Source organism: Arvicola amphibius, chromosome 14 (genome assembly GCF_903992535.2).
Source record: "Arvicola amphibius chromosome 14, mArvAmp1.2, whole genome shotgun sequence".
Classification (NCBI taxonomy): Eukaryota; Metazoa; Chordata; class Mammalia; order Rodentia; family Cricetidae; genus Arvicola; species Arvicola amphibius.
In genome coordinates this window covers 2,826,294-2,850,044 of record NC_052060.1, presented here as the reverse complement: position 1 = coordinate 2,850,044, position 23,751 = coordinate 2,826,294, and the positions used below count along the sequence as shown (strand labels likewise).

Here is a 23,751-nt window from a genome sequence, read left to right as displayed (position 1 = left end):
TAGCAGACAGCTGGGTGGTCTGAGAAGCCAGGCAGATGTGATGTAGGCTGGACCAAGGGAGGCCTTTGACATCTCTCCAAATCACAAGCGACGTCCCATTTTCTGGTTGCTGTGGCTCATTCTGTGTATTTTCTTTTCCAGAGGTGGCAAACGATACGGTGATTAGCCTTCCCGGGGCCACCGTCACCCTGATCTGCCCTGGGAAGGAAGCAGAAGGCAATGCCACCATTCAGTGGGTGCACTCTGGCTCACAGCACAGACGGTGGACTACCGCAGGGAACTCACTGCTTCTGAGGGCAGTGCAGCTCAACGATACGGGCAACTACTCATGCTTCCTGGATGATCACCTGGTTGGGACTGTGCCCTTGCTGGTAGATGGTGAGTTTTGCCCTCAGTGACCTTGGAATTGGCTCCAGGGCAGCTCCAATGTCCTTAAACATGCCCCTGCACTCCAGAGAGGTTCCCCGATTTATCCTTTAAGTTAGTTGCTCTGGGAAAGAGGCCATTGCTCTGCCTGTGATTTGACGATGTGGCTGGTGGTGGACGCTGGCTGGCAGATTTATTAGTGCTGGACTCGCAGCCAGGCATCCGGGCTCACCTCCTGCTGCCTCCCTCAGATGCCTCTGGCAAAATAAAGTGAGCATCATCGTGTTTGTGTGGAGTGTTGACAGGATTGAGCGTGAGTGTGGAGATTCTGCCCAGCCACACATGAAGGCCTCAGACGGCATACCCCAAGGTATCGGGGTAGGGACTCCCTGGCCTCCAGTGAAGCCTGTAGGATCCATGCCCTCTGTGCAGGCCCCTACCCTCAGCCACATCCTCCCTTGCATCTCATGTAGTCCTTCCAGTGTCCCTGTTCATGTCATGTCAAAATTAGATAACTTCAGGTGAGGAAACTGAAGGGACTGAGTCTGTGTGAGGCCAAAGGTAAAAGTTCTGTGTCATCTTCTCGACCCTCTGGAACAGTGCTCCCAACCTTCCTAATGCCGAGACCCCTTATCACAGAGCAGTGCTCCCAACCTTCCTAGTGCCGAGACCCTTTAACACAGAGCAGTGCTCCCAACCTTCCTAATGCCGAGACCCCTTATCACAGAGCAGTGCTCCCAACCTTCCTAATGCCGAGACCCTTTAACACAGAGCAGTGCTCCCAACCTTCCTAGTGCCGAGACCCTTTAACGCAGCTCCTCATGCTGCGCGAACCCCCAACCATAACGTTGTTCCATTGCTACTTCTTAACTGTAGCTTTGTTACTGTTATGAATCGTAATGTAAATATTTTTGGAGATGGAGGATTGGCAGAGGGGTCGTGACCCATAGTTTGAGAACCACTGCTTTAGACAGAAGCCCCAAAGGTGACGGTGCCTTTCTTCCCTCGCTGGGGATCTGCTGGCCAGTGTGTCCCTGTCTGTGGCTCCAGGGTGAACGAGTAGCCCCTCAGGCGGGAGGAGTGATGTACGTATCAGATGTGCCCAGGAAGCGCTGCACCCCCTTCATCCTGCTGAACTCTCTTTCAGTTCCTCCTGAGGAGCCTAAGCTCTCCTGCTCCCGGAAGAACCCCCTTGTAAGTGCAACTTGTGAGTGGTTCCCAAGCAGCCCCCCTTCTCCTACGACCAAGGCTGTGCTGTTCGTGAAAAAAATGTAAGTGATGGGTGGGGCTGAGTGTTCACAGGGCCCAGAGCTGGGGGCACAGGTTGGGGGGCCGCAAGGAACCGACGGATTGACTGGACAGGGACCACTTTTTTCTTTTTAGGTTTATTTTACTTTGTGCGTATGAATGTTTTGCCTCCATGCATGTATTTGTACGACACGCATGCCTATCAAATCCCGTGTGTTGGGTCCGGGCGGGGGGGTTGTGCAAAGATGAGAACACCACCAAGTCTAATAAACCAGAAGCAAACTTTATTTCAGAAACCAGATCCTAGGAAAACCAGAAGCAAACATAAAAATGAAAAATAAAAAACACCGCAGGCACAGAAGCTTATCAGCTAGCTGAGACCACAGCCAGAGATGGTGTTTGTTAGGCTGTGGCCAAAGGCCGGTTTCTAAACCCACCTTTTATAGTAGGGGCACCAAGCATTAGCTCTGAATAAAGGAATTTTTATGTTCTTGCCCTGACCCGTGGGCCAGTCAACAGAGACCCTAAGGAGGGGAGTGAGTTCTAATGCCAGTGGGTAACTAGGCAGCTATCATAAAATATGTTTTATTTTTTTTTTATTTTTTTATTTTTTTTTGGTTTTTCGAGACAGGGTTTCTCTGTGGCTTTGGAGCCTGTCCTGGAACTAGTTCTTGTAGACCAGGCTGGTCTCGAACTCACAGAGATCCGCCTGCCTCTGCCTCCCGAGTGCTGGGATTAAAGGCGTGCGCCACCACCGCCCGGCATAAAATATGTTTTAGAGTAGATTACAGTGAAAGTCACTAATTGCAAAAAAACTAATTGCAAAAAAGATGTCTTTAGCAATTAGTCATAAAGGGACTGCCAGTAATACTAGAAGGCTGATAAACCAGAATAATTGGTTCCTAAGCTGAGAACTTAGAAGATAGCAGAAAGTTCTTCACACTATCTCAAGGTAAAACTCAGATACAGACTGCCATACTTTACAACCTCCATTATCAGAGCTCATCAGTCAAATCCGTGTTTCTACCTTGTCCACTGTCTCTCCTGGAACCTCCAGGCAGTGTATACTGAAGCCCCAAGCCTCCCCTTTGGTGGTGCCAGTTTCCCATAGCAGAGACAGTGCCTAAAAGGTTAACTCAGTTCACATCTGTCGTTTATCAAGGATGGCCAGGACACTACCCTCAATTTGCAGGGTGAAGCTCTGGCCTTGTAAATAGAACAACCAGTTGTAAAATGGAATGACCTAGGCTGATGGAGGGTTCCAGGCATCCGAGAAAATAGCTCACTGTGAATGACTGATCCTTGATCTGCTGAGAAAGCTGCTGACAGCCTGCTCTCATTCTCCTAGACTTATAACTTTATATATTTTTTATTTCTACATTCTTATTTTTGGAGTCTACATTTTTATTTTCTTATTCTTGGACTCTTCACCGTGGAACTGGGGTTATGGATGGATGTGAGCCACCATGTGGATGCTAGGAGTTGAATCCAGGTTCCTCTGCAAGAGCAACAAGTGCCTTTAACCACTGAACCATCTCTCCAGCCCCAGGACCAATGTTTTAGCAGTAGAAAGTTATTCCAAACCTGTCACATGACCTGTGTAAGGCCTTGTCTTTGATCCTCACTCCAGAATTTAAAAAAATAAATAAATGAAAGAATTCCTCTGGAATGATGGAACTTAGCCCTCTGCCAGACATGGCCTTCATTCAGTTTAGCCAACCCAACTGTTACGGGAAATGGGTGCTGGGGTCAGTGGTGCGGGTTCATTTGCTTAAGGTTGTCTAGCTAGGAAGTGGTTCTAGTTGGTCAGGAAGAGAACCCAATCTCAGGAAGGGCTGCCCAATTTCCATCAAGATCCAAAGGTTTGGGGCATTTCCCTAAAGAAAGTGCAAATGGCCCCGGGGGGTGGGGGTGGTAGGGTGTGGGATGGAAGACTGTAATGGAAGCCTTGACCCTGGGAACCTTATAAAGGCAGAAAACAGGGAGTGGTCATGGGTGGGAGGTGGGCGCTACCCATCCGGGCGTGAAGTTGGGACCTGGACTGGCTTCAGCCAGGGAGGTAGAAGTGTTATCCCTACCCGAGCTGAGTCTGTTAAATCCAGATATTTGTGATAAAATTTGAGTGCTCAGAGTATGGTCCTCTATTTATTGGTCCTTTCTGTGGGTTCAGTTGCCATCGGTCAACTACGACCCCAGAACATTAAGTGGAAATTCCAGAAGAAAACAAATACATGTTTTACGTTGTGTCATTCTGAGTAACCTTATGTAATCCCTTGCTGACCCACCCAAGCTACCTGTGCTATTGCACAGAGCACTTAGTCACCTATTTGTCAGTGTTTGTGATCACCAAGCCTGGCGCAAACAAGAGCAGAAGGAGCAGGCAGTGATGGGGAGCAGGTAGTGATGGGGAGCAGGCAGTGGTCGGGAGCAGGCAGTGATGGGGAGCAGGCAGTGATGGGGAGCAGGCAGTGATCAGGAGCAGGCACCAGAGCAGAGTCACCTGGGAGGGTGGCTCTACAGCTGGACATCAGAAGCCTTGGTGTGCCTTGGCAGGGTCTGGTACTCTCAGGTCTCAGGTTTCTCAGTGAAGGGCCTGGGAAAACCCCAACACACGTGGAAGAACTGCCATATTACAGAACCAATGTGGTGACCAGCAAGGGTGGTCACAAGGTACACCTGAGTCTGAGTTGGTTACTTGCTTTCTGGTGGCAGGGAAAGAGGAAGTGGGGGGAGGGGTGCCTCAGTTGGAAGGTCAGGCAGGAGGGTCTCAGACCTTCCTTGACCTTCTTCAATCTTCAGAATTCTTTCTTATTCTGTCTTCTCCCTTCTGTTTTGTGAGGTTTGGTAACCTGAGAACACATCTAAAGCCTGCTGCTTGACCTGAGGGCAGATCTTTTTGAGCCCTGGGACAGGGAAGGACTTTTTTTAATTTTTTTATTTTTTAGATTCTGTTTCCTTTATAGTGTGGAGGACAAGACCCAGGAAGTAATTCAGAGGTCCTGAACACTCACTAGGGAGAGAGACAGAGGGAGGGAGGGAGGGAGGGAGGGAGGGAGGGAGGGGGGGAGGGGGAAGGGGGGGGGGGGGACAGAGCACGCTCTAGAGAGTCCTTCCCCTCACCCCTCCTGCATTGGCTGGGCTCTGGTTTGACCTTATCAGATGAGAAGGGTATTGGTGCCATCAGCAATTCTCATTTTCCTGGGAGAAAAACAAACACTTGGGTTGAAAAACCAATAGGAGCAGATGTCAGCTGAGTTGAAGCCCGGAAGCTAACCATCAGTTCCCAAGCTTTCAGGCCAGACTTATTTCTCTTGAGAAAGAACAGAACTTGCTAGAATGTTTGTGCCCCTTCTGTTGTATCACCAGCAACACCACCAACCCGAACAGTGGCTTCCAGTTGCCCTGCCAGTATTCTCAGAAGTCCAGAAGCTTCTCCTGCCAGGTGGAAATCCTAGAGGGTGACAAAAATTACCACGTGGTGTCACTGTGCGTTTCAAACAGTGTCGGAAGCAAGTCCAGCAGCAACGTGGCATTTCATAGTTTAAAAATTGGTAAGCAAGTCCCAACCCCGCAGCTGCTTCTGTCTACCTCTGGGAGAGGTAGGGGAGGTGTGCAGAGGGGCTCGGGAACTGGGTTTTTAAGGGTATTGCTGACAAACGGATGGGGTCTTCTCAAGATGAACATAGGAGTGATCCATTGAATGAGTTCTTGCCTTACTAGGTGCAAGCATCTAGGTTCCATTTTCACTAAATAAATACAATTTAAACATTTCCGGGGAGTGGTGTATGCCGTATGCCTGGGGGTGGTGTGTCTGCAGAACCTTTGAGGGTTTCTTCTGTACCATGCTTGCTGCTGCTTAGAAGCCCTGTTCCCACTCCACAGTGCGGCCTGACCCCCCTGTGAATCTTAAGGTGTCCGCCATACCTGGAAGGCCTCGCTGGCTCAAAGTCAGCTGGCAAGACCCTGAGTCCTGGGACTCACGCTACTACATGTTGAAGTTTGAGCTTCGATACCGACCTGTGTGGTCAAAGACGTTCACAGTGTGGCTGGTAATTCATTCTCTTCTTTTGGAGACGAGTTTTACCCAGTAGTAGTAGCCTTGAACTCATGACGATGCTCCCACCTTAACCTCCTAAGTGCTGTAATTACTAAAGTGCCCAGAGCAAAACTATTTATAAACAGAAAAATGCCCCCTAGATCCCTGGGGAAGTAGGACACTAGAAAAGAAATGGGTTCTGGGTCTAACTTCGTACCTTTCTCTTCTTCATAGTCTTGGGTGAGCCGTGTCCTTATAAAATGAGGCTCATAATGCCAGGCCAGACTCCTGACCTGTCTACTCATGAGGACTGTGCTGGGCTCTATGTAAAGCAAGGCTGCAGCTTGTAGGGCTCTGGAACCCACAGTGACTTCAGCCTGTGGCTGAGGACAGTTCCATGTCCCTGAGCTTCCCGGGTGGTGTGAGCCTGTCTGCCAAGTAGAGCATAGGGCGGTCAAGGGTGCTCTCTCCCTGTAGCGCTGCCCCCACCAGGGCCGCTGGGACTCACCGTGTGTCTGTCCTCTGCTCCAGGTGGCCCAGCACCAGTGCATCATCCATGATGCCTTGCGAGGAGTGAAGCACGCGGTGCAGCTCCGTGGGAAGGAGGACCTTGAGACTGGCCAGTGGAGCGAGTGGTCCGCAGAGGTCACCGGCACTCCTTGGATAGGTACCTGGGGCTGTGGGGGAGGGAGCTTGGTGCGCGTCTCATCGCGCAGTTGCGAGTTTAATATGGCTAGCCGTGCTGAATCAGCCTCCCCACCCCTTCATTTCATTTCGTTGAGAGAGTGCTTCATTTGGTCATGGCAGTCCTAGAACTTACAATATGGTCAAGAAAACCCTGAATTTCTGATTCTCTGGCCTCCATCTCCCAAGCACTGGGTCACTCGGTGTGTCCCTGTCCCAAGTCTGCCAGCTTGTCTGCAAGTCGCTAATGCAGCTGCTCTCAGGCCTGGAGGGTCAGGGTCTAGCTGCACTCCTGTGTTGTTGGCCCTTTTCTCCTTGCGCTCCCTCCTTCCTAGTAGGTGCGCCTCAGTTGAAGGCAGCAGGGAGGGGGGTGAGGGGAGAAGGATGGGAGGCTCTCCAAAGAATTATAGGCGTGATGCTCTTTATCTTTAGGAAATGACAAGGTGATAATGCTTTGGGAGAATTATTGAAAGCTCCCAAAGCAAGTTTGTGAGTCCCCGCTCCCTGCTATGCCAAAAGTCTGAACAAATCAGCTTAAGGGAAAAAGAATTCTTTTGATTCAGGGTTTCAGAGGACAGGGGCCCGTTGGCTGGTTCCATTGCTTTGGGTCTGAGGTGGGACAGAACACAATGGCAGAGAAGGTGTGACAGACCCGAGCTGCGGATCTCTGGGCACGGAAGCAGGAGAAACCAACTAGGACAGGATGTCCCCTTCAAGGGGGTACCCAGAATTGCTTTCTCCAATTAGTTCCCACCTCCCAGTAATATTATGATTCCAAGTCAGGCGTGTTGGTGCATGCCTTTAATCCCAATACTTGGATGTAGAGGCAAGTGGATCTCTGAGGCCAGCCTGGTCTACAGAGTTGAGTTCCAGGACAGCCAGGGCTGCATAGTGAGGCCCTGTCTTGAAAAACAACTGTAATAATTTGAAGAAGTTAAGTCAGAGGCAGAGCCTCAGCCGTGTGTACCGCACTGTATTAAGACTAGCCCGCGGCAGGTGAGTGTCAGCTGTGCTTCCTAGCCAGCCCTAATGGCGTAAACTCCAGGAAGACGCGAGGGAGACAGTCAGTATCAGCAGTTTGCTTTGCTTCAGGACTCAATAGGTAACCCAAACGGGGCTCAAAGTCAGACTAGGCCTCCCAGTTTGAGAGGTTACAGGCAAGTGCCACCACTCCCATCTCCTGAGATTTTTATCAATTAGTACGTGCCCGTGGGAAAGAGTTCAAAAGGACTCATGATTCTGCCCGTCAGCTGGTACCCGCTTTCCTGAACCAGTGCTAGTTAGAGTGCTTCTATGTCTGCTAATGTCCTTATTAATGCCATACCTCAAAAGCCATTACTATAACCAGAGAGAGATAGAGAGAGAGAGAGAGAGAGAGATCACACTACTTCTATGATGACACTTCCCAGAGATGCGTGGCTCACCATCCCTTGCAGCAGGGCATCTCGTTGTCCTCAGCATTTGCTCTAGAATGGGTCTGGGTTCACTTTGGGGTTACATCTCCCCAGTCCGGTAGCATACTTGAACCAAACTAGTCATGCTTACGTTTTAGCCAGAAAACCCTTATCTTCAGTGCCACTGATTAGCAATTTCCCAACCACAGCTCCCACCCTCCTACCATGGTCAACAATACTCCCTACCCTCACCCCACCTTTTTTGTTTGTTTGATTTGGGTTTTGTTTTGTTTTTCTAGACAGGGTTTCTCTCTGTAGCTTTGGAGCCTGTCCTGAACTCACTCTGTAGACCAGGCTGGCCTCTAACTCACAGAGATCCAGAGTGCTGGGATTAAGGGTGTGTACCTTCACCAGCCCTGACACATCTCTTTTGTGAACGTGGGCACAATGTCGTCTTAGTCACTTTGTGAGGGGTGTAGCTTATGGCACTGTGCAAAGGCATCCCCATACAGGCCAATAGTCGTTTTGCCTTCTGTCTCAACAACTTTCCAGGTTAATCTTGAACTCACTTTGTAGCTCAGGGTGATGTTGAACTTCTTGTTTCTATGTCTGAAGTGCTGGGATCACAAGTGTATCTCACCACACATAGGGCCTCGTGCATGTTAGACAAGGACACTAAAGATTATGCTACACTCCCTGCCCCAGTCATCAGCTTTAGATAGTCATAAGCAGCTCTAAGAATTGTTGTTTTCAGGCTGGAGAGATGGCTCAAGCGTTAAAGGCTAAGCTCTCAACCAAAAATACAAGAATTCCTGTTTGGGCAGTGTGTGTTGATGCATACCTTTAATCCCAGTACTTGGGAGGTGGAGGCAGGTGAATCTCTGTGAGTTCCAAGCCAGCCTAGTCTACAGAGTGAGTTCCATGACAGCCAGGGCTACACAGAGAATCCGTCTGGGAGAAAAAAAAAAGACTTCCTGTTTGAGGACTAGTGAGGTTATTCAGTGGATAAAAGTGCTTTTCTAGAGAATTCCAGTTTACTTCCAACACCCACATCTGGTGACTAACAGCCAACCTGTAACACCAGCGCCCTCTTCTGGCTTCTGCACAGCATGGACACACACACACACACACACACACACACGCACACGCACATGCGCACACATACACACACGCGCACACAGGCACATATACATACATGCACATGCACACACATACACCCACGCACACATGCATGCACATACACACACATACACATGCACGTGAACACAGGCACACCTGATTTTTAAGAACCTTAACCCCTGTTGTTTTCTTTGCTGTGCTAGGAGGCCCAGAGCTTTGATTTACCACTGATTTACATTCCTGGGCTCAGTCCACAAACAGCTTCTTCAAAAAAAAAATTTTTTTTTTGGCTAGGTGTGGTGGAGGCAGGGGCACTCTGTGAGTTCAAGGCCAGCCTGATCTACACAGTGAGATCCTGTTTCAAAACAGCTACAACAAAAGTCCGCAGATTTTTCTTGATTGTGGCACAAGGTTCATGACATAAAATTTACTTTGAAAGCTCTTGCAGGAGATTTTTGAGGTAGGGCCTCGTTTGTTCCAGGCTGTCCTGAACTCTAGCTCCGAGTACTGGGATTGCAGGCTCACGCCCCCACCCCTTGTTGTTATAACTCGTGTGTGTGTGTGTGTCTGTGTAGGCCACAGGTCAACCTGCTGTGTTTTTCCTCATGTACTGCGCCCCCTCATTTTTTGCTATAAGTTTTCTCGTTGGCCCCCGTGCTTGCTGAGTGGGTTATTCTGGCAGAGCAGAGAGCCCCTGGGATGTTCCTGCCCCCATCCCCTTACCCCCAAGGCACACCCTACACCTGTTTTGTTTTTGTCCTTTTTTTTTTTTTTTTTTGGTTTTATGAGACAGGGTTTCTCTGTAGCTTTGGAGCCTGTCCTGGAACTAGCTCTTGTTGACCAAGCTGGCCTTGAACTCACAGAGATCTGCCTGCCTCTGCTTCCTGGGTGCTGGGATTAAATGTGTGCACCACCACTGCCTGGCTTGTTTTGGTTTTCTCTAACATGGGTTCTGGGGGATTGAACTCAGGTCCTCAGGCTTGGAAGGCCAGCCCTGATCTTGCCCGTTGTTCAGTGGCATTAAGTACATTCATAAGGCTGCCCACCAGTCTCTACCACCCACCTCCAGACCCTACACCCCTAAACGGTCTCTTTCCACTCCCCTCCCTCTTCCCTAGCTGCTAGCAATGTGAATTCTACTTTCTGTTTCCGAATTTGACTATTTTAAACACTTCAAGTTAGTGGGGTTGTAGGAAACCTTTTGTGTATGGCTTATCTCACTCAGCACCATGCCTTGACTTATCTCACTCAAAAGCCGTGGGTCAGCCTTTCCTTCCTGGTAGAGACTGGGGAGTGTCTTGTTTCTCTGAATTTGACAGTGGACCCGTGGTGTGTGAGTTATCTGCTGTGAACAGTCTGTTGACTGCTGGAGTTTAGTTCTGTGTATGTGCCCAGATGTGGGATTCCCCACTGTGTCCACGGTGACTCTGTTTGCAGCATTTAAGGAATGTCACACTGCTTTCTATAGTGGCTGCTCCACTTTAGGTTACTTGAGAGTTCACAATGGTTCCCCCATTCTTTTTGAGATAGGGTATAATTCTTTCTGACTTAGAATGTATGATGTAGACCAGGCTGGCCTCAAACTCATAGAGATCCACCTACCTCTGCCTCCAATGTGCTGGGATTAAAAACCTTCCATTTTCCCTTTAGCTTATTGACACTAGTGTTCTGCCTATGTAAATCTCTCTCTCTCTCTCTCTCTCTCTCTCTCTCTCTCTCTCTCTCTCTCTCTCTCTCTCTCTCTCCCCTCTTTCTCGTGTGTGTGTGCATGTGCGCGTGTGTGCATGCGCGCGCGCGTGCATTTCCTAGTCTGGCCTCTGTCTTTTTGTCTCAGCCTCTCTAGTAGCTAGGGCTTAGGGCTACAGGTACCTAGTATACGTAGTGTCCATTTTTCTCTAGTCATTGCCATTTCTGATTTATTTTGTTGAGACGGAGACTACAAGCACGAACCATCACACTCCACTATTATCGCTTTTAGAAAAATGTTGTTCAGGCAGAAAGGCCTTTCTTATGTGAGACCAGCATTGGCCTGGTTGACCTCACTCCGCCCTTGGGAGTAACCGCAGGAAGCCGCCCTGTACACTCTGCTCTCTGAACTCTCCTGGGGTTCCTAGAAAACCTGCATCCGTTTGGGCTGCTCCCACTCACGGGCTGTTTGCTGCCTGGGAGGGTTTGTGGGTTCCTCACCTGTTTACTCTCAGCCTTGAATCCCTGGTGGAATTGGTGTCCAGTGATGTCGGGGGTGGAGAGCACCTGGCCAGCTCTGGGTCTTGGACTTCCCAGCTTTGGGCTCCAGCACAAGTGACCCCGTGAGCTTGTACAGAGCCCATGCCTCCTCACTCAAGCCAGAGACTGAGCTCCTGTCCAAGGCGGGAATGGGGAGCCACTCTGACCTGGCAGTATGTCTAAGAGAGAAGCCTCTGCCATCCTGCACTGGGGTACAGCGGAGGGGCTCGGATGCTTCTCAGGCCAGAGGGGTTAGGTTGGAAATTGGCAACTGGTTTTGTAAGATGAGACAGAGGCTGGAGTGGGAAGTGAGGCCCACCAGCGGTGCAAAGGCTCCTTGACGTTTGAGCTGCGCTGAAGCCTTAGGTGCTCCCTGTCACAGTCCCCAAGAGGGGAACCACACGGGCCAGAGGCTTGCACTTCAGGACACGTGGGGCGGGCACTTCTTAGGCTATGAGCCCACTGCCTCAGTTTCCCTGTATCAGGAAACAAAAATTGACCAAGGAAAATGGAGAAGGGGAGTCTAAATCACACCGCCCCCATTTGTAAAGGTTTTAAACGCCCACTTTGGATCTCGAGATGTAACTCAGATTGGCCCAGCACTGCTTGGGGGGACAGGGCACTGGCTGGGGACGCTCCTGTAATCCTAGCACTGGGGAGGTTGGCAGCAGAAGAAGAGAGGAAGATGTCTTGGAGTCCTGGGGAAAGCCAGCGCACAGCCGGCCCTTACTGCCACTTCCCAGGCGCTGGAGCCTCCAGGCGCTGGAGCCTCCAGGCGCTGGAGCCTCCAGGCGCTGGGAGGCAGGTGCTGGGTTTGGGTTTCTTAGGCAGGTGTCAGTACTCCTAAGTGACAAAATAAGCTAACGGGCTGGCTGAGCTAGGTACTTCCCCAAAGTTGTACTAGCAAGGGACAGACCCAAACCCAGCACCTGCCTCCCAGCCCCTGGAGGCTCCAGTGACGTAGGAAGTGGCAGTAAGGGCCGGCTGTGTGCTGGCTTTTCCCAGGACTCCAAGACATCTTTTTCACTTCTGTTGTTTGTTTTTTGAGACAGGGTTTCTCTGCAGCTTTGAAGCCTGTCCTGGAACTAGCTCTTGTAGACCAGGCTGGCCTCAAATTCATTCACAGAGATCCACCTGCCTCTGCCTCCAGAGTACTGGGATTAAAGGCGTGCGCCACCACCGCCTGGCATCTTCCTCTCTTCTCAGGCCCCCAACCTCCCCAGTAGGATTACAGGAGTGTCCCTAGCCAGAGCCACCCAAAGCAGTGCTGAGGGCCAATCTGAGTTACATCACGAGATCCAAAGTGGGCATTTAAAACCTTTAAAAATGTTCATTATTGGAGCCAAACAGCCTTGGTTTAAATGCCTCTTTGGGAGCTGAGGGGATGCTTGCTGGGAGAGACAAGGGGACGGTTGGGGCTGCTGGCTGTCAGCCTAGCTCTGGTTTCAGTGAGGGACGCTGTCTCCAGGGAAGCAGACAGTGGCAGAGCAGGGAAGGGAGGGAGTAGGAGGTGAGAGAACAGGATGCTTGATGTTTTCTGGCCTTCACACACACACACACACACACACACACACACACACACACACACACAGGAACATATACAAAAATTACAGCTTTGCCACTTTCTACGAACTTTGAGAAAGTTATTTTCCTTTTTTTGCCTCAGTTTCCCCATCTTTAAATTTTTTTAAAAAAAATGTTTTTCCCTCCAGCATAGGATGTGTATGTGAGAGTAGGCATGTTTGCCACGGCACACATGTAGAGGTCAGAGGACAACTTCCGGGAATTTATTCCCCCACCTCCCCAGCTCTGTAGATGGAACTCAGGTCTTCTGGCTTGTATTACTAGAGCTTTTACTGAGTGGTCTTGCCAGCACACTCCATGCTATGTGTATAAGTGTTTTGCCTGCATGTATGTTTGTGCACCATATGGGTGCCTGGTGCCCAGGGAGGTCAGAAAAACATATTGGATTCTCTGGAACTAGATTTACAGCTGATTTGGGGCTGCGGTGTGGGTGCTGGGAACAGAACCCAGGTCCTCAGCAAGTACAACAAGGGCTCTTAACTGCTGAGCTATCTCTCCAGCCACCCCCATCTTTAAATACCCCAGCCAGGTGTGATGGCTCACATCTATAATTAAGCACCCGAGAGGCTGAAACAGGAGGATTGCTCTAAGTTCCAAGCCAGCCTCGGCTTCAGAATGAGACCCTGTCTCAAAGATCCAAACAATGACAAAACACCAGGCTTGGTGTCTTTCTCTGCAATCCCAGAGGCGGAGCGGGAGAAGCAATCCAAGCTTGCGGTCGGCCTGAGTTATATCGTGGGTTCCAGGACAGTTTAACCAAAATGTGAGATTTTGTTTCAAAACCAAACAACAACAAACACGAGAGGAAATGGTGTGGTGGTTCACACCTGCAATCCCAGCATGCTAAAACAGGAATCCAAGGTCAGAAGTCAGCCTGTCATCTAATATAAATTCCAAGCCACCATGGGCAACAGAGAGACCCTGTCTCACAAAGCCAGTCCATCCATGCACATGTACAGTCTCTGGTGGGATTCGATGAGGCTTATTCCCGGGGTTCTGACGGATGGGCCTGAGAGGTTCCATGTAAGGTTGATCTTGCCTGGATCTGGAGACCTCTGGGCTGGATGGCCATCAGTAGTTGGATTTATTTTTCTGTTTACTGCTGCCCTCCTGGCTTTAGCTTTTTGTTGTTGTTGTTGTTGTTTTATTTCCAGACAGGGTTTCTTTGTATAGTCCAGGCTGTCCCGTAACTGGCCTTGTAGACCAGGCTGTCCTTGAACTCAGAGATCTGCCTTACCCTGCCCGGGTGCTGAGATAGGTGTGCCCCACCACTGCCCAGCTGAACTGCTCGCCTTAGGCTCAGCTGGGAGGTGCACACAGGTAGGAGATACTGAGTCCTTGCCACAGTTTGAGGTTCGTTTTTGAGTTAACTTGCTGTGTGAACTTAGACAAATTGCTTTCCCTCTCTGGGCCCATTTCCTTTTTATACGATGAAGCGGGTGAGTGGGTTCTTTTCCAACACCTTCAGTGTTGCTGTGTGGTTTTCTCTCCTTGGAGACGGCATAGCCTTTGAAATTTCTCTCCCAAGCAGAACCGGGCTCACCCTGTCCTCCACCCCTTAGTGATTTGTTGATCTGTTCCTGGGTTGGGGATGCCTGATGTCTTATACTTGGTGATATTTTTAACTTCTTGGTGGAAAAAGAAGAGACGACAAGAAAATTTGAGTCATTTCACCGTTTGCCTGCCGAGGGTCAGAGCCAGGTCCCTTGGGTCCCAGCTCAGCTTCGATTTTGGGCTTACTCTTGGGTCAGCAATTTCTGTATAAAGCAGTTCCCAGGAGAGTGTGACCTCTGCCACTCTGTCCCCACCCCTCTCTATCAGGGTGCCCTTCATCTATCCCAGGCATAATCCTTCATGCATTTTATTGCAAAAAGCTGACCTTAAGGAATTATTGTTAATAGTGCTTATATCTTGTGATATGTATCCTTCTGGCCTTGCCCTTCCTGCATGTATATTATACTATGTAATATATAATAATATAAACATGAGTTTTAGAAACTTTGGATCAAAGCATGTCTTCCTTCTACACAATACATCATATCTTCAACGTTTTTCTAAAATATACATTCTGAAGTTTTATTTTTAAAGATTTATTCCACCTCTTCTCATTTTTAACTTTTTCGTTTCTGTTTTATGTCTGTGGGTGTTCTGCCTGCACCTGTGGCTGTCCACCACATGTCTGCGGTACCCACAGAAGCCAGAGCTTCAGGCGGGTTGGAGCTGATGTGGGTGCTGGGATCAAACCCGGGTCCCCTGGAGGAGCAGCTGGTACTCAGCCTCTGTGCTGCCTCTCCAGCCCGCTTGAAGTTTTAGTTTTTTGTTTTTGTTTTTAAGTCCTGGTTGGCGTGGGATGCTCTGTGTAGATCAGTCTGGCTTTTATTTCCAAAGGTCTGGGCTTAAAGGCATGTACCCTGAACTTTTATTTTTAGTAGATACAGAGTAATCAGGCACATTATGGGTACATGTAATGCTTTGTTACACATTTATATAGTGTAACATAAAATACTCTCTTAAATGACTATCAATATAGACATAGCTAGTCCTCTAGTGTTGGAGAATTCCTTATTCCCAGCATCTCTGCTTTTTAAAGATAACATTGTGTTTCCCAGCGGTGGTGGTGCACGCCGCCTTTAATCCCAGTACTAGAGAGGCAGAGGTAGGCGGATCTCTGAATTTCAGGCTAGCTTGGTCTACAGGGCAAGTTCCAGGACAGCTGAAGCTATACAGAGAACCTTGCCTTGAAAAACTCAAAACCAACCAACCAACCAAAAAAAAAAAAAAAAAAAAAAAGTCTATTTATTTTTTTTCTTTTCTTTTTTCTTTCTTCCTTCCTTTCTTTCTTTTCTTTTCTTTTCTTCTTTCTTTCTTTCTTTCTTTCTTTCTTTCTTTTTTTTTTGACAGGGTTTCCTAGTACTAGCCTTGAACTTGAGACACTTCTTTCTCCTCGGGTCTGAGTGTTAGGGTTCAGATGAGCTCTTTGTATTGCTCTGTGCTGAGCTGACTGGATTCCCCAGTCCACGAGTCACCCCTAACACAGCCCTTCTTTGTACCTGCAGAGCCCCCGAGCACTCCCACAGGGATCCTGGAGGACCCCACACAGGTGAGCTTGTGCCCCACCCGTCCCCGCCCGTCCCCCCACCGCGTGCACGAGTGCCAAGGACTGCACTGCTCCAGGCTGGAATCTGGTTTCCTGCCAGCTGGATCTTCTATAGTGTGACCGTGGGCCAGTTCCCTGTCCCTTGAAGCTGTAAGGCGCCATCTGCCTGGCTCTGGTGGCTACTGTTTCATCCTTGAGCTGTTTGGACACCGCTGATGGCTTGGTCTGAGACCAGATTCAATTTATCCATGGCCTCCCCTGTGGCAGCCTGGTATCATGAAGTATTGGAAAGAGGATTACGTCTGAAGCTGCTTAACAAATCCCTTTACTAATCCAATTTCCCACCCAACTCTATCTCCTTGCGTGGTCTTTAATTCCCTCAGTGCTGAGCTGGGGCCTTTGTTCCTCTTCCCCCCAAGCACAGAGAAAGAGGCAGAGGTCTGGGCCTCACATGCTGGCTTCCCAGGTCATTCTAGATGGGATGTCTTCAGGGGCCTGTCCTTGTGGGGCTCAACAGGCAAAAAGCAGCTGAGTTCTTGCCTCTTGGGCCAGAGAGTTCCAGGCGGGTCCTGAGGAACTGACAGTAGCTGAGAACTGGCCACCTCCACTGTGTGGGTAAAATCTCAAAACTGGATCCAGAGGCAGAACTTCAGCCTATCTGAGCTCAGAGATCTGCCCGTCATGTAGCTAGCTAGCGAGCAGTGGAGTTGGGATGCTGGGACGAGCTTTTCCCAGGACAACTGCTTTGTTTACCAACCACGTCCTCTGTGCCTTTGGCAGAGCCATGGGCACCTGGGAAGGGGAAGGGAGCACAGGAACAATGGCAGCCACAGGTTGGCGGTTGACCTCGGCTCGGAGAGGCTCAGGAGACAGGTGGTGGCTTTGTAGAAGTGTGTATGGATGTTAACAGCTGATGATGGTCATTTCATGTCTCCCAGGTCTCTGATGAAGACTATGACGAGGAGGAGGATCTGTACAACCAGCCTGTAAAAGCGACAAGCTTCCCGGGTAAGCGCTACTGTCTTGGTATTCCTCTGGCCTGCAGAGGAGCGCGCGCTCCGACACTGAGCAAAGCAACAGTCTTCCATTGTTTTACGTAACTCGATGCAGCATTTAGGACTGAACCCAGGGCCTTGAGCATGGCAAGCCCCTGCCAGTGAGCTACAGCACAGCTCATCTTTCATTACTTCATATGCTCGTTTGATCTTGTCTGCTAAGAAGCAATGAGGCCTATGAAAAGAGTGGCCAGGTCAGTAAGCCAACTACAGTCTGGCTGAGCATTGACATCATTGCTAGAGACTGCAATGGAGGATCTGCGGGGGAAGCCTGCTTAGGGAGCTGCTGGCCCAGCCAAGGATGAGAGTGTGGGTTCTCATTCATCAGGAAGGTTTCTAGGGACTGGGCGGCAAAGGGAGACAGAACATTCTGGGCAGGAAGGCAGAAGGAGAGCCCTGCAGGAGAAGAGACATGGCATGTCTGGGGCTTGAATGCCACGTTGGGGATAGAGAAGCGATGGCACCCCAGTGGAGAAATGGCTCCAAGGTACTTGTTGGAAGTCCTCGCGCCTCGCTCACCCAGCCCTAGAGGATCTACCACCACAGGGTCCTCAGACCGATTTCTCTCGAGTGCCCTCTGCCTGATAAAGGACACCAGGAAAGTTACTCTGAGAGTAAATGGCCAGAGAGTTGGCTGCTGGCTGAGAATCTGCCTGTCTCAGCCTGTGAGTGGTTATTATGCTAGGAGCCTGGCCTTGGCCTGCATGTGGAGTCTGCGCTGTGGCTCCAGAAGCTGGCAGTTTTGCTGCCTTCCAGAGCAGCATCTGCTTCTGTACTCGCTGACTGACTTTATTTTCTCTCCTCCCATCTCTCCTTACTTCCCTCCTTCCCTTTTCTCTACCCCACTCCCCACAGCCTTAGGGCAAGATTCTTCCTCGATATCGCTGCCCACATTCCTGGTGGCTGGAGGAAGCCTGGTGTTTGGGTTGCTCCTCTGTGTCTTCATCATCCTGAGGTGAGAGGGGTCCGGGGCTGTGTCCTGCACTCTGTCTTAGCTCTCATCTGCTCTTGTGGTTGTCAGAACCTCACTCATTTCTTTATTCAACAAATGAACACACACCACACCCCCACATACACACATACACCATGCATGCACACACACACCACACACCACGCATGCACGCATGCAGACGCACACACCACACATGTGAACGCACACACACATGCAGACGCACACACCACACATGTGAACGTATGCACGCATGCACACACATACACACGCATACACACATGCACAAACATACACACACACACACACACACACACCACGCATGCACACATACACACATACAGCTACTCTGAGCCCTGGGTCGGGTGCTGCAGAAGGCAGGGGATAGGCTAGGTACTGTCTAGTGAGGAAGCCAGTCCCTGACAGGGAAGAGCTGACGTGGCCATGGAAGGGAGGAAGAGGAGGACTTTTGGCAGAAAGCTCTCTACACGCTAGCTCCCGAGGTCCTCACAGTGGCCCTGAGCCGGCTTGACTGACAGCTAACCCAGCGAAAGCATCAGGCTGTGCTAGCCCAGGATTTATTCTTCCTTCCTTTCCTTGTTTTTAGTGTTGGTTCAAATCCTAGGCTAGGCAGGGCTCTGGCACTGAGCTGTATCACTGGTCCAGGGAAGTAGGGAGCAGACCATCCAATGACTGCGCAGAAGAGAAGGGTCTGACCCGGTTGGGACAGCCTTATACCTTGGGGTCAAAGAGGAGTGTGTCAACACTTGGGGACTGCATACTTTCTCCAACAAGGCCACTCCTCTCAATCCTTTCAAACAGTGCTACTCTCTGGTGACTAAGCATTCGAATATATGAGTCTGTGGGGGCTGTTCTTATTCAAACCACCAGTCATTTTTAGGGTATTTCCTCAGAGCATGAATTCCTGGGCCAGAGGGGCTGAGTGCTTTGCAGTGCACGGGGCAGCAAGCGGTGTGTCCTCTCACAGGGAGAGTGCCCTCAGTGGCCGGCTGGGCTCTCTCCTTGCATCCATGTAGCTGTCTGCAGATTGTTTATGCCGTTTGGCTAACAGGCCAAGCGCCAACGGCGGATTCAGAGCCAGCTGTCAATCATCTATTATATCAAGAACAAGAATAGTCTGCTGGTACAGAAAGCCCAGGAAAATGCCCAGATCTTGTTTTTGGTGTTGGCTTTCGTTCCTCCCTCACCACCCTTCCTTGGGTAATTGGCATGTAATGAGATTGTCGGGGGAGTCAGCCATAGAGAAGGAGGTCAAAGGGAGAAGAGGAGGCCCTGGTCTAGCACACCTAGCAAAGGCCCCTTGGGAAGGAGCCCCCCCCCCACGCCCCCACCTTCGCAGATCGGATCGGTATCTGCAGCTCAGCTTTCTTCAGGCCGTCAGCTGACTTTCTCTTGGTTGCTGAGTCTGGCCTCAGGCCCAGCCAGCACGCTGAGGAGCTGTGATCTGAGCGATGTCTATCTCCTTCCTGCCCACATCGGCTTTCCTGTCAGATGAATCAACACGTGCCCGGTGGGGCCTTCTCCCTCCTGGGGATGGGGTGGGTGGAGGTGGATGGAGACCTGACTGCACGGGACGGGGGAGGGTACAGGGACCACACAGCCTGTTTCTGCCATCCATGGCGGGCTGTGACTGAGCTGCCCCCTGCCTGCCTTAGCTGGACCCAGTTCCAGTTTCCCTCCCCACGGAAAGAATATTCTCCTTTTTGTGTGTGAATGGATGGAGAACAGCAGATGCGGGCCTCGTGTCTGGCACAGGGCTGATCACCGGCCATCAGGGGACATTTGGAGTGCATAGAGGAACACGCGTCTTTCCCTTTGTAAATGGGGTGAATGAGATGCGGTCTTGTTAGGACACCTCTGGTGATGATATAAGATCTGAATCGTCAGCATTTTTGTAAGCTGAACCTGGGCACACCCAGCAACCAGGGCAGACAGCTGCTGCTGGTGTTTTTCACCCTGACATTGACCTGAGAGGAAGCTCACGTCTGTGTGTTTGTTTTTGTGTGTTTGCATAAAGGCTCAAGAAGACGTGGAAGTCACCGGCTGTGCGGGAAAGCAAGACGAGTTCTCCCCCGCCATATTCCTTGGGACAGCTGAAGCCGGCCTTCATACTGGTTCCTCTCCTCACCTCAGCAGGGTCCCACAGCAGCTCCAGGCCTGACAACACCTTACACCACAGCTGTCCGGGTGTCAGAGACCCGCAGAGCCCTTACGACACCAGCCATAGGGACGGCTTATTCCACAGCTAGTTGTCTGGATGGGACCTGCAGCTGGTGTCAGATCAGCTCGGCCACTCCAGCTTACCTGGGCTGGGAGTGGCGGGTGGGGTGCAGCTTCCCTTTCGCACAAGAGCCTTGCAGAAGATGCGGAGGGGTCAGGACTGTGTACTGCACATGCTCCGAAGGCAGGGGTTGTGAGGGACGCGGGCCACCGTGAGGACCTAGCCTCCACACCCTCAGGATAGCCTCAGGTAGGGGTGCCAAAGGTTGCCCTAATTGCCTAGCTCTGACTCACTCCCCCAACCCACCTTTTAGTTGAACTCTTGAAATCCAAGCACCTTTGGCCTTCTCTTTTCCTAGGCCGCTAAGGCTGGGGAGGAACTCATGCCCACTCTCCTTCTCAATACCTGGAAAGCCACTGGATAAAGCAGCTGGCATCCCGCTTGTGACGAATCTCTCAGGGCCTGATGGTTTAAGCAGAATGATATTAATCTCTTGTAAGAAGATACGAATGATAATTCTAGGCACTGCTGACTGCAGAAGTTTTATTTTCTTATTTGAACTCAGGACTTCAGAAGAGAAGCAGGAAGGAAGGGGAAGGACGGGTCTCCACTGTGCCCGTTGTAGTCCAGGGGACACAGCCTCTGAAAACATGTTTTATGTCCCCCGCTACTCTCCCAGGGGAGGGTGCTGTTAGTGAGTTCCTCTGCTAGGGCAGGGAGTATAGCTACTTTACTCCAGCCTTGCTCATACTGGCTTCAACTGGACCTGAGCTACTGGGAAGGACAACATTCGTGAAAAAAGAAAAACCTAACTAGCAAGAATGCATTTTCAGTTTGCTTTTACAAAACTGTTGCCTGAGCCGCGTGGTGGCGCACACCTTTAATTCCAGCACACCTTTAATTCCAGCGTACGGGAGGCAGAGGCAGGTGGATGTTTCTGAGTTCAAGGCCAGCCCTTAACAGAGTGAGTACCGGGACAGCCAGAGCTACACAGAGAAACCTTGTCTTGGAAAACAAAACAAACAAGGAAAGAAAACTGTTGCCTGTTTCTCTTGACCCTGGAAGAGACCACTCACTGTGTGTTGGTGTATGAACCACCTGGGGGGGGGGCGATGCTAGCGGGGTGGGGGATGGCAAGGTGATACAGTAGCTTTGTTTAGCACAAAAGCCAAGTCAAGTGAAAATCGAGAAAAATGTTTCCTGTAACAGAGAAGACTTCGGTTTCGTTCTGTGTCTTGTTTCTGTCTTAAAAAGTGTACAAATAGTCTGTGCTCGGCTCCAGGGAATGAGCGCGTGCCAGGCTTAGGAAAGAAGAGTGTCCACTTCCTGTTACACCTCACTGCCTCCGTGGCCTTCCTCACTTCACAGTCCCCGCAGAAGCGCTGGTCCCCTTGTCACTTCCTTCACTGATGTTACTGGTCACCCAGGAGACCGCAGAGTGGGTGCTGGGATTAAAGTGAGCCTTGCAATCATTTACCAGATCCCAACACTTTGCTAGTAGCTTACCTTTTCAGAAAATGCCACCCCCAGGGGTCAGGAGGTGGCTCCTGGAGGCTGTGCTTGTGCTGTCTGCTCCACAGATCCAGGTGCCACTGCCCTAAGCTGCTAGTTAATTCTCTTTTTCTAGGCTTTGTGTGTCTCAGGGCCTGTGCTGTCGTAGAAAAGGGTTTGTAAGTTGACAAAATCCAGGCAGGTATTCATGTTTTTTCCCCCTTTGTTAAGTTTCTGGGACTCAAGAGCAGCAAAGATGCTGCGAAAGGGAGTATTAGAAATAGCGATCTGCAGGAGCAGGCGACTGAGCCCACGCGAGGCTGTTCTTCACCTGGCTTTGCCAGCACGCCGTTACCAAAGCCAGGCAGAATAAGCTGGTGGAAGATTGAAATCCAAATAACTCATTATCTCCAAAAGCTAATTAGCTCTAATCCCCAAGTTGTTATTGCTTTCACTATTATTATAAAAGGCTAGCCCTCCCCCCTTTTCCCTTTTGACTTTTAATAAGCTAATGTCAATGAAGTCTGTTTCATCTGAGCCCCAGCTTCGCTCAGAGACACAGGTTTGGGCCCTCAGCTGCTTCTGGCCTCCAGTCTGTGTCACTGGAGTTTCTGCAGCCCACAGGCCGCCTGTCAATAGCCTGTCAACAGTCACTTGACACCTGCAGTCAGGGATCCGGCAGGCAGATGTGGCGGCTTTAGGCAGGGTTTAAACATGACCTTCGCTGCACGGTGGGAAGAGTAGAACACAGACCAGCTCAAGTTCTAAGCTGATCTTTGATTCTTAAGGCATTAGTAAAGCAGCTTTAAAATATTTCAAGGGAGTAGCAGGGGCTGTGCACCCAAGATGTTTGGAGACCCAGTGTTTTCTCTCCTTGAGCATGGTCTCTGCAGTTTCTCACCTGGCTGTACTGAGTCTTGGGAGAAGGAAACTGGTGTGAAGTTCATGGCTGGAATTGGGCTGGAGCCAGTGGGGCGCAGAGCCCAGCAGGGTAGCCCAGCTGTGGCCGTGTTCTGCAGGTTTAAGGATGCCTGGCTTGCTGCCTTTTTCTCCCTAGCAGCTCTTTATGCCTGACCTAGTTGGAGAGGATTCCCACACTCAGCTGCAGGTGGAGGTGCTGAGAAACCCATCTTCAGGGTTACAGGGTCACCCCAAGAACCTTTCCCATGCTGCAGCCTCTGGTGAGGTTGTGGCTGGAAGTGGCAGGCCAGCTGGCTCAGGTCATAGTGCTGGTGCTGGGGAGGGTGTGCCAAAGGTCTTTCCAGCCTCTAGTCCTCACAAGGTTGGGTACCAGTTCCAGGAGTTTCTATGGCAACCTTGATGCTTATTAAGGAAAATTGTCATTTTTGTGAACGTATCCTCAATGGAGATCTAGTTTGCAGGGGAAGGACTGGGACTGTGGAGCAAGCTGGAACGACAGAGACTTTCTTGGCTAGAGATCATATCCGTTAAGCAGAATACCTCAATGCTACATGCTTTTGTTTCGAGACAATGTTTTTAAAGTTTTTTTTTTTACCCGTGTTACCAGCAAGTTGATACCTAAGGTCTTTCTGCAAAGTAGTGTAATATGTTTTTTCAAATTTTTTTTGGGGGGGGAACCACTGTTTTTTAAAAGTGAAAATTGTAACTGAAATAAATACTTTTTTCAAACTGCACTTGATGTATCTTGCTTTGGGAACCTTTTCATTGAAAGGAAAACCACTTGTGATTAACGGGAGTACAGAGCGCGGAAGGTTAAATGATTAAGTATAATTAAGTAGGAGTATCCAAGGGGCATGGTGGCTCACTCGTAAAATCCTGACACTAGAAAGGAAGAGGTGTGACAATTTCTCCAAATTTGAGGCTAGTGAGACCCTGTTTCACTTACACACACACACACACAAAAGCAAACAAAAAACCAGGACCAGAAACTAGCAATTTCTCAAAAGGCTTTAGTTAAGTTTCTCCCATACCAAGCCTTGAAATTTCTGGAAGGAGGCTCGTGTATCTGACGCGTTCATAACGTTCGTCATTACTGGATCGTGGGCCTGTTGAAAGAAGGAAGACCCACGACTTAGGCGTCCACTGGATCGTGGAGGTGACAATGGCGTCCTGAGAGCCACCCTGAACTCTTGGTTATCAGGTGACTGAGTCTGTTCCACACTGAGAAGGGTCTTGGACCAGAAAAACCTGGGCCCCAGTCATCCCAATGTTCTAAACTGAAGAAAAGCCATCATGTGGATGCTTTGTAGGTGGAGGGAGAAGACACCAGGGAGAGGCC

The 23,751-nt window shown here is 50.1% G+C and overlaps 1 protein-coding gene across 2 annotated transcripts in view; it reads left to right on the top strand.

The window, feature by feature from the left end:
* Positions 1 to 23,146, top strand: part of Il6r (interleukin 6 receptor) — a 49,378-nt gene extending 26,232 nt beyond the window's left edge. For both annotated transcript variants that reach the window (XM_038310934.2, XM_038310935.2), the window contains exons 2-10: positions 142 to 378; positions 1,514 to 1,637; positions 4,981 to 5,165; positions 5,497 to 5,663; positions 6,182 to 6,317; positions 15,714 to 15,757; positions 16,693 to 16,762; positions 17,665 to 17,764; positions 19,797 to 23,146. In XM_038310934.2, coding sequence (XP_038166862.1) covers positions 142 to 378; positions 1,514 to 1,637; positions 4,981 to 5,165; positions 5,497 to 5,663; positions 6,182 to 6,317; positions 15,714 to 15,757; positions 16,693 to 16,762; positions 17,665 to 17,764; positions 19,797 to 20,028 — 1,295 coding nt within the window. In that variant the 3' untranslated portion in view covers positions 20,029 to 23,146. The remainder of the gene's footprint in view (positions 1 to 141; positions 379 to 1,513; positions 1,638 to 4,980; positions 5,166 to 5,496; positions 5,664 to 6,181; positions 6,318 to 15,713; positions 15,758 to 16,692; positions 16,763 to 17,664; positions 17,765 to 19,796) is intronic.
* The last annotated feature ends 605 nt before the right edge of the window (positions 23,147 to 23,751 follow it).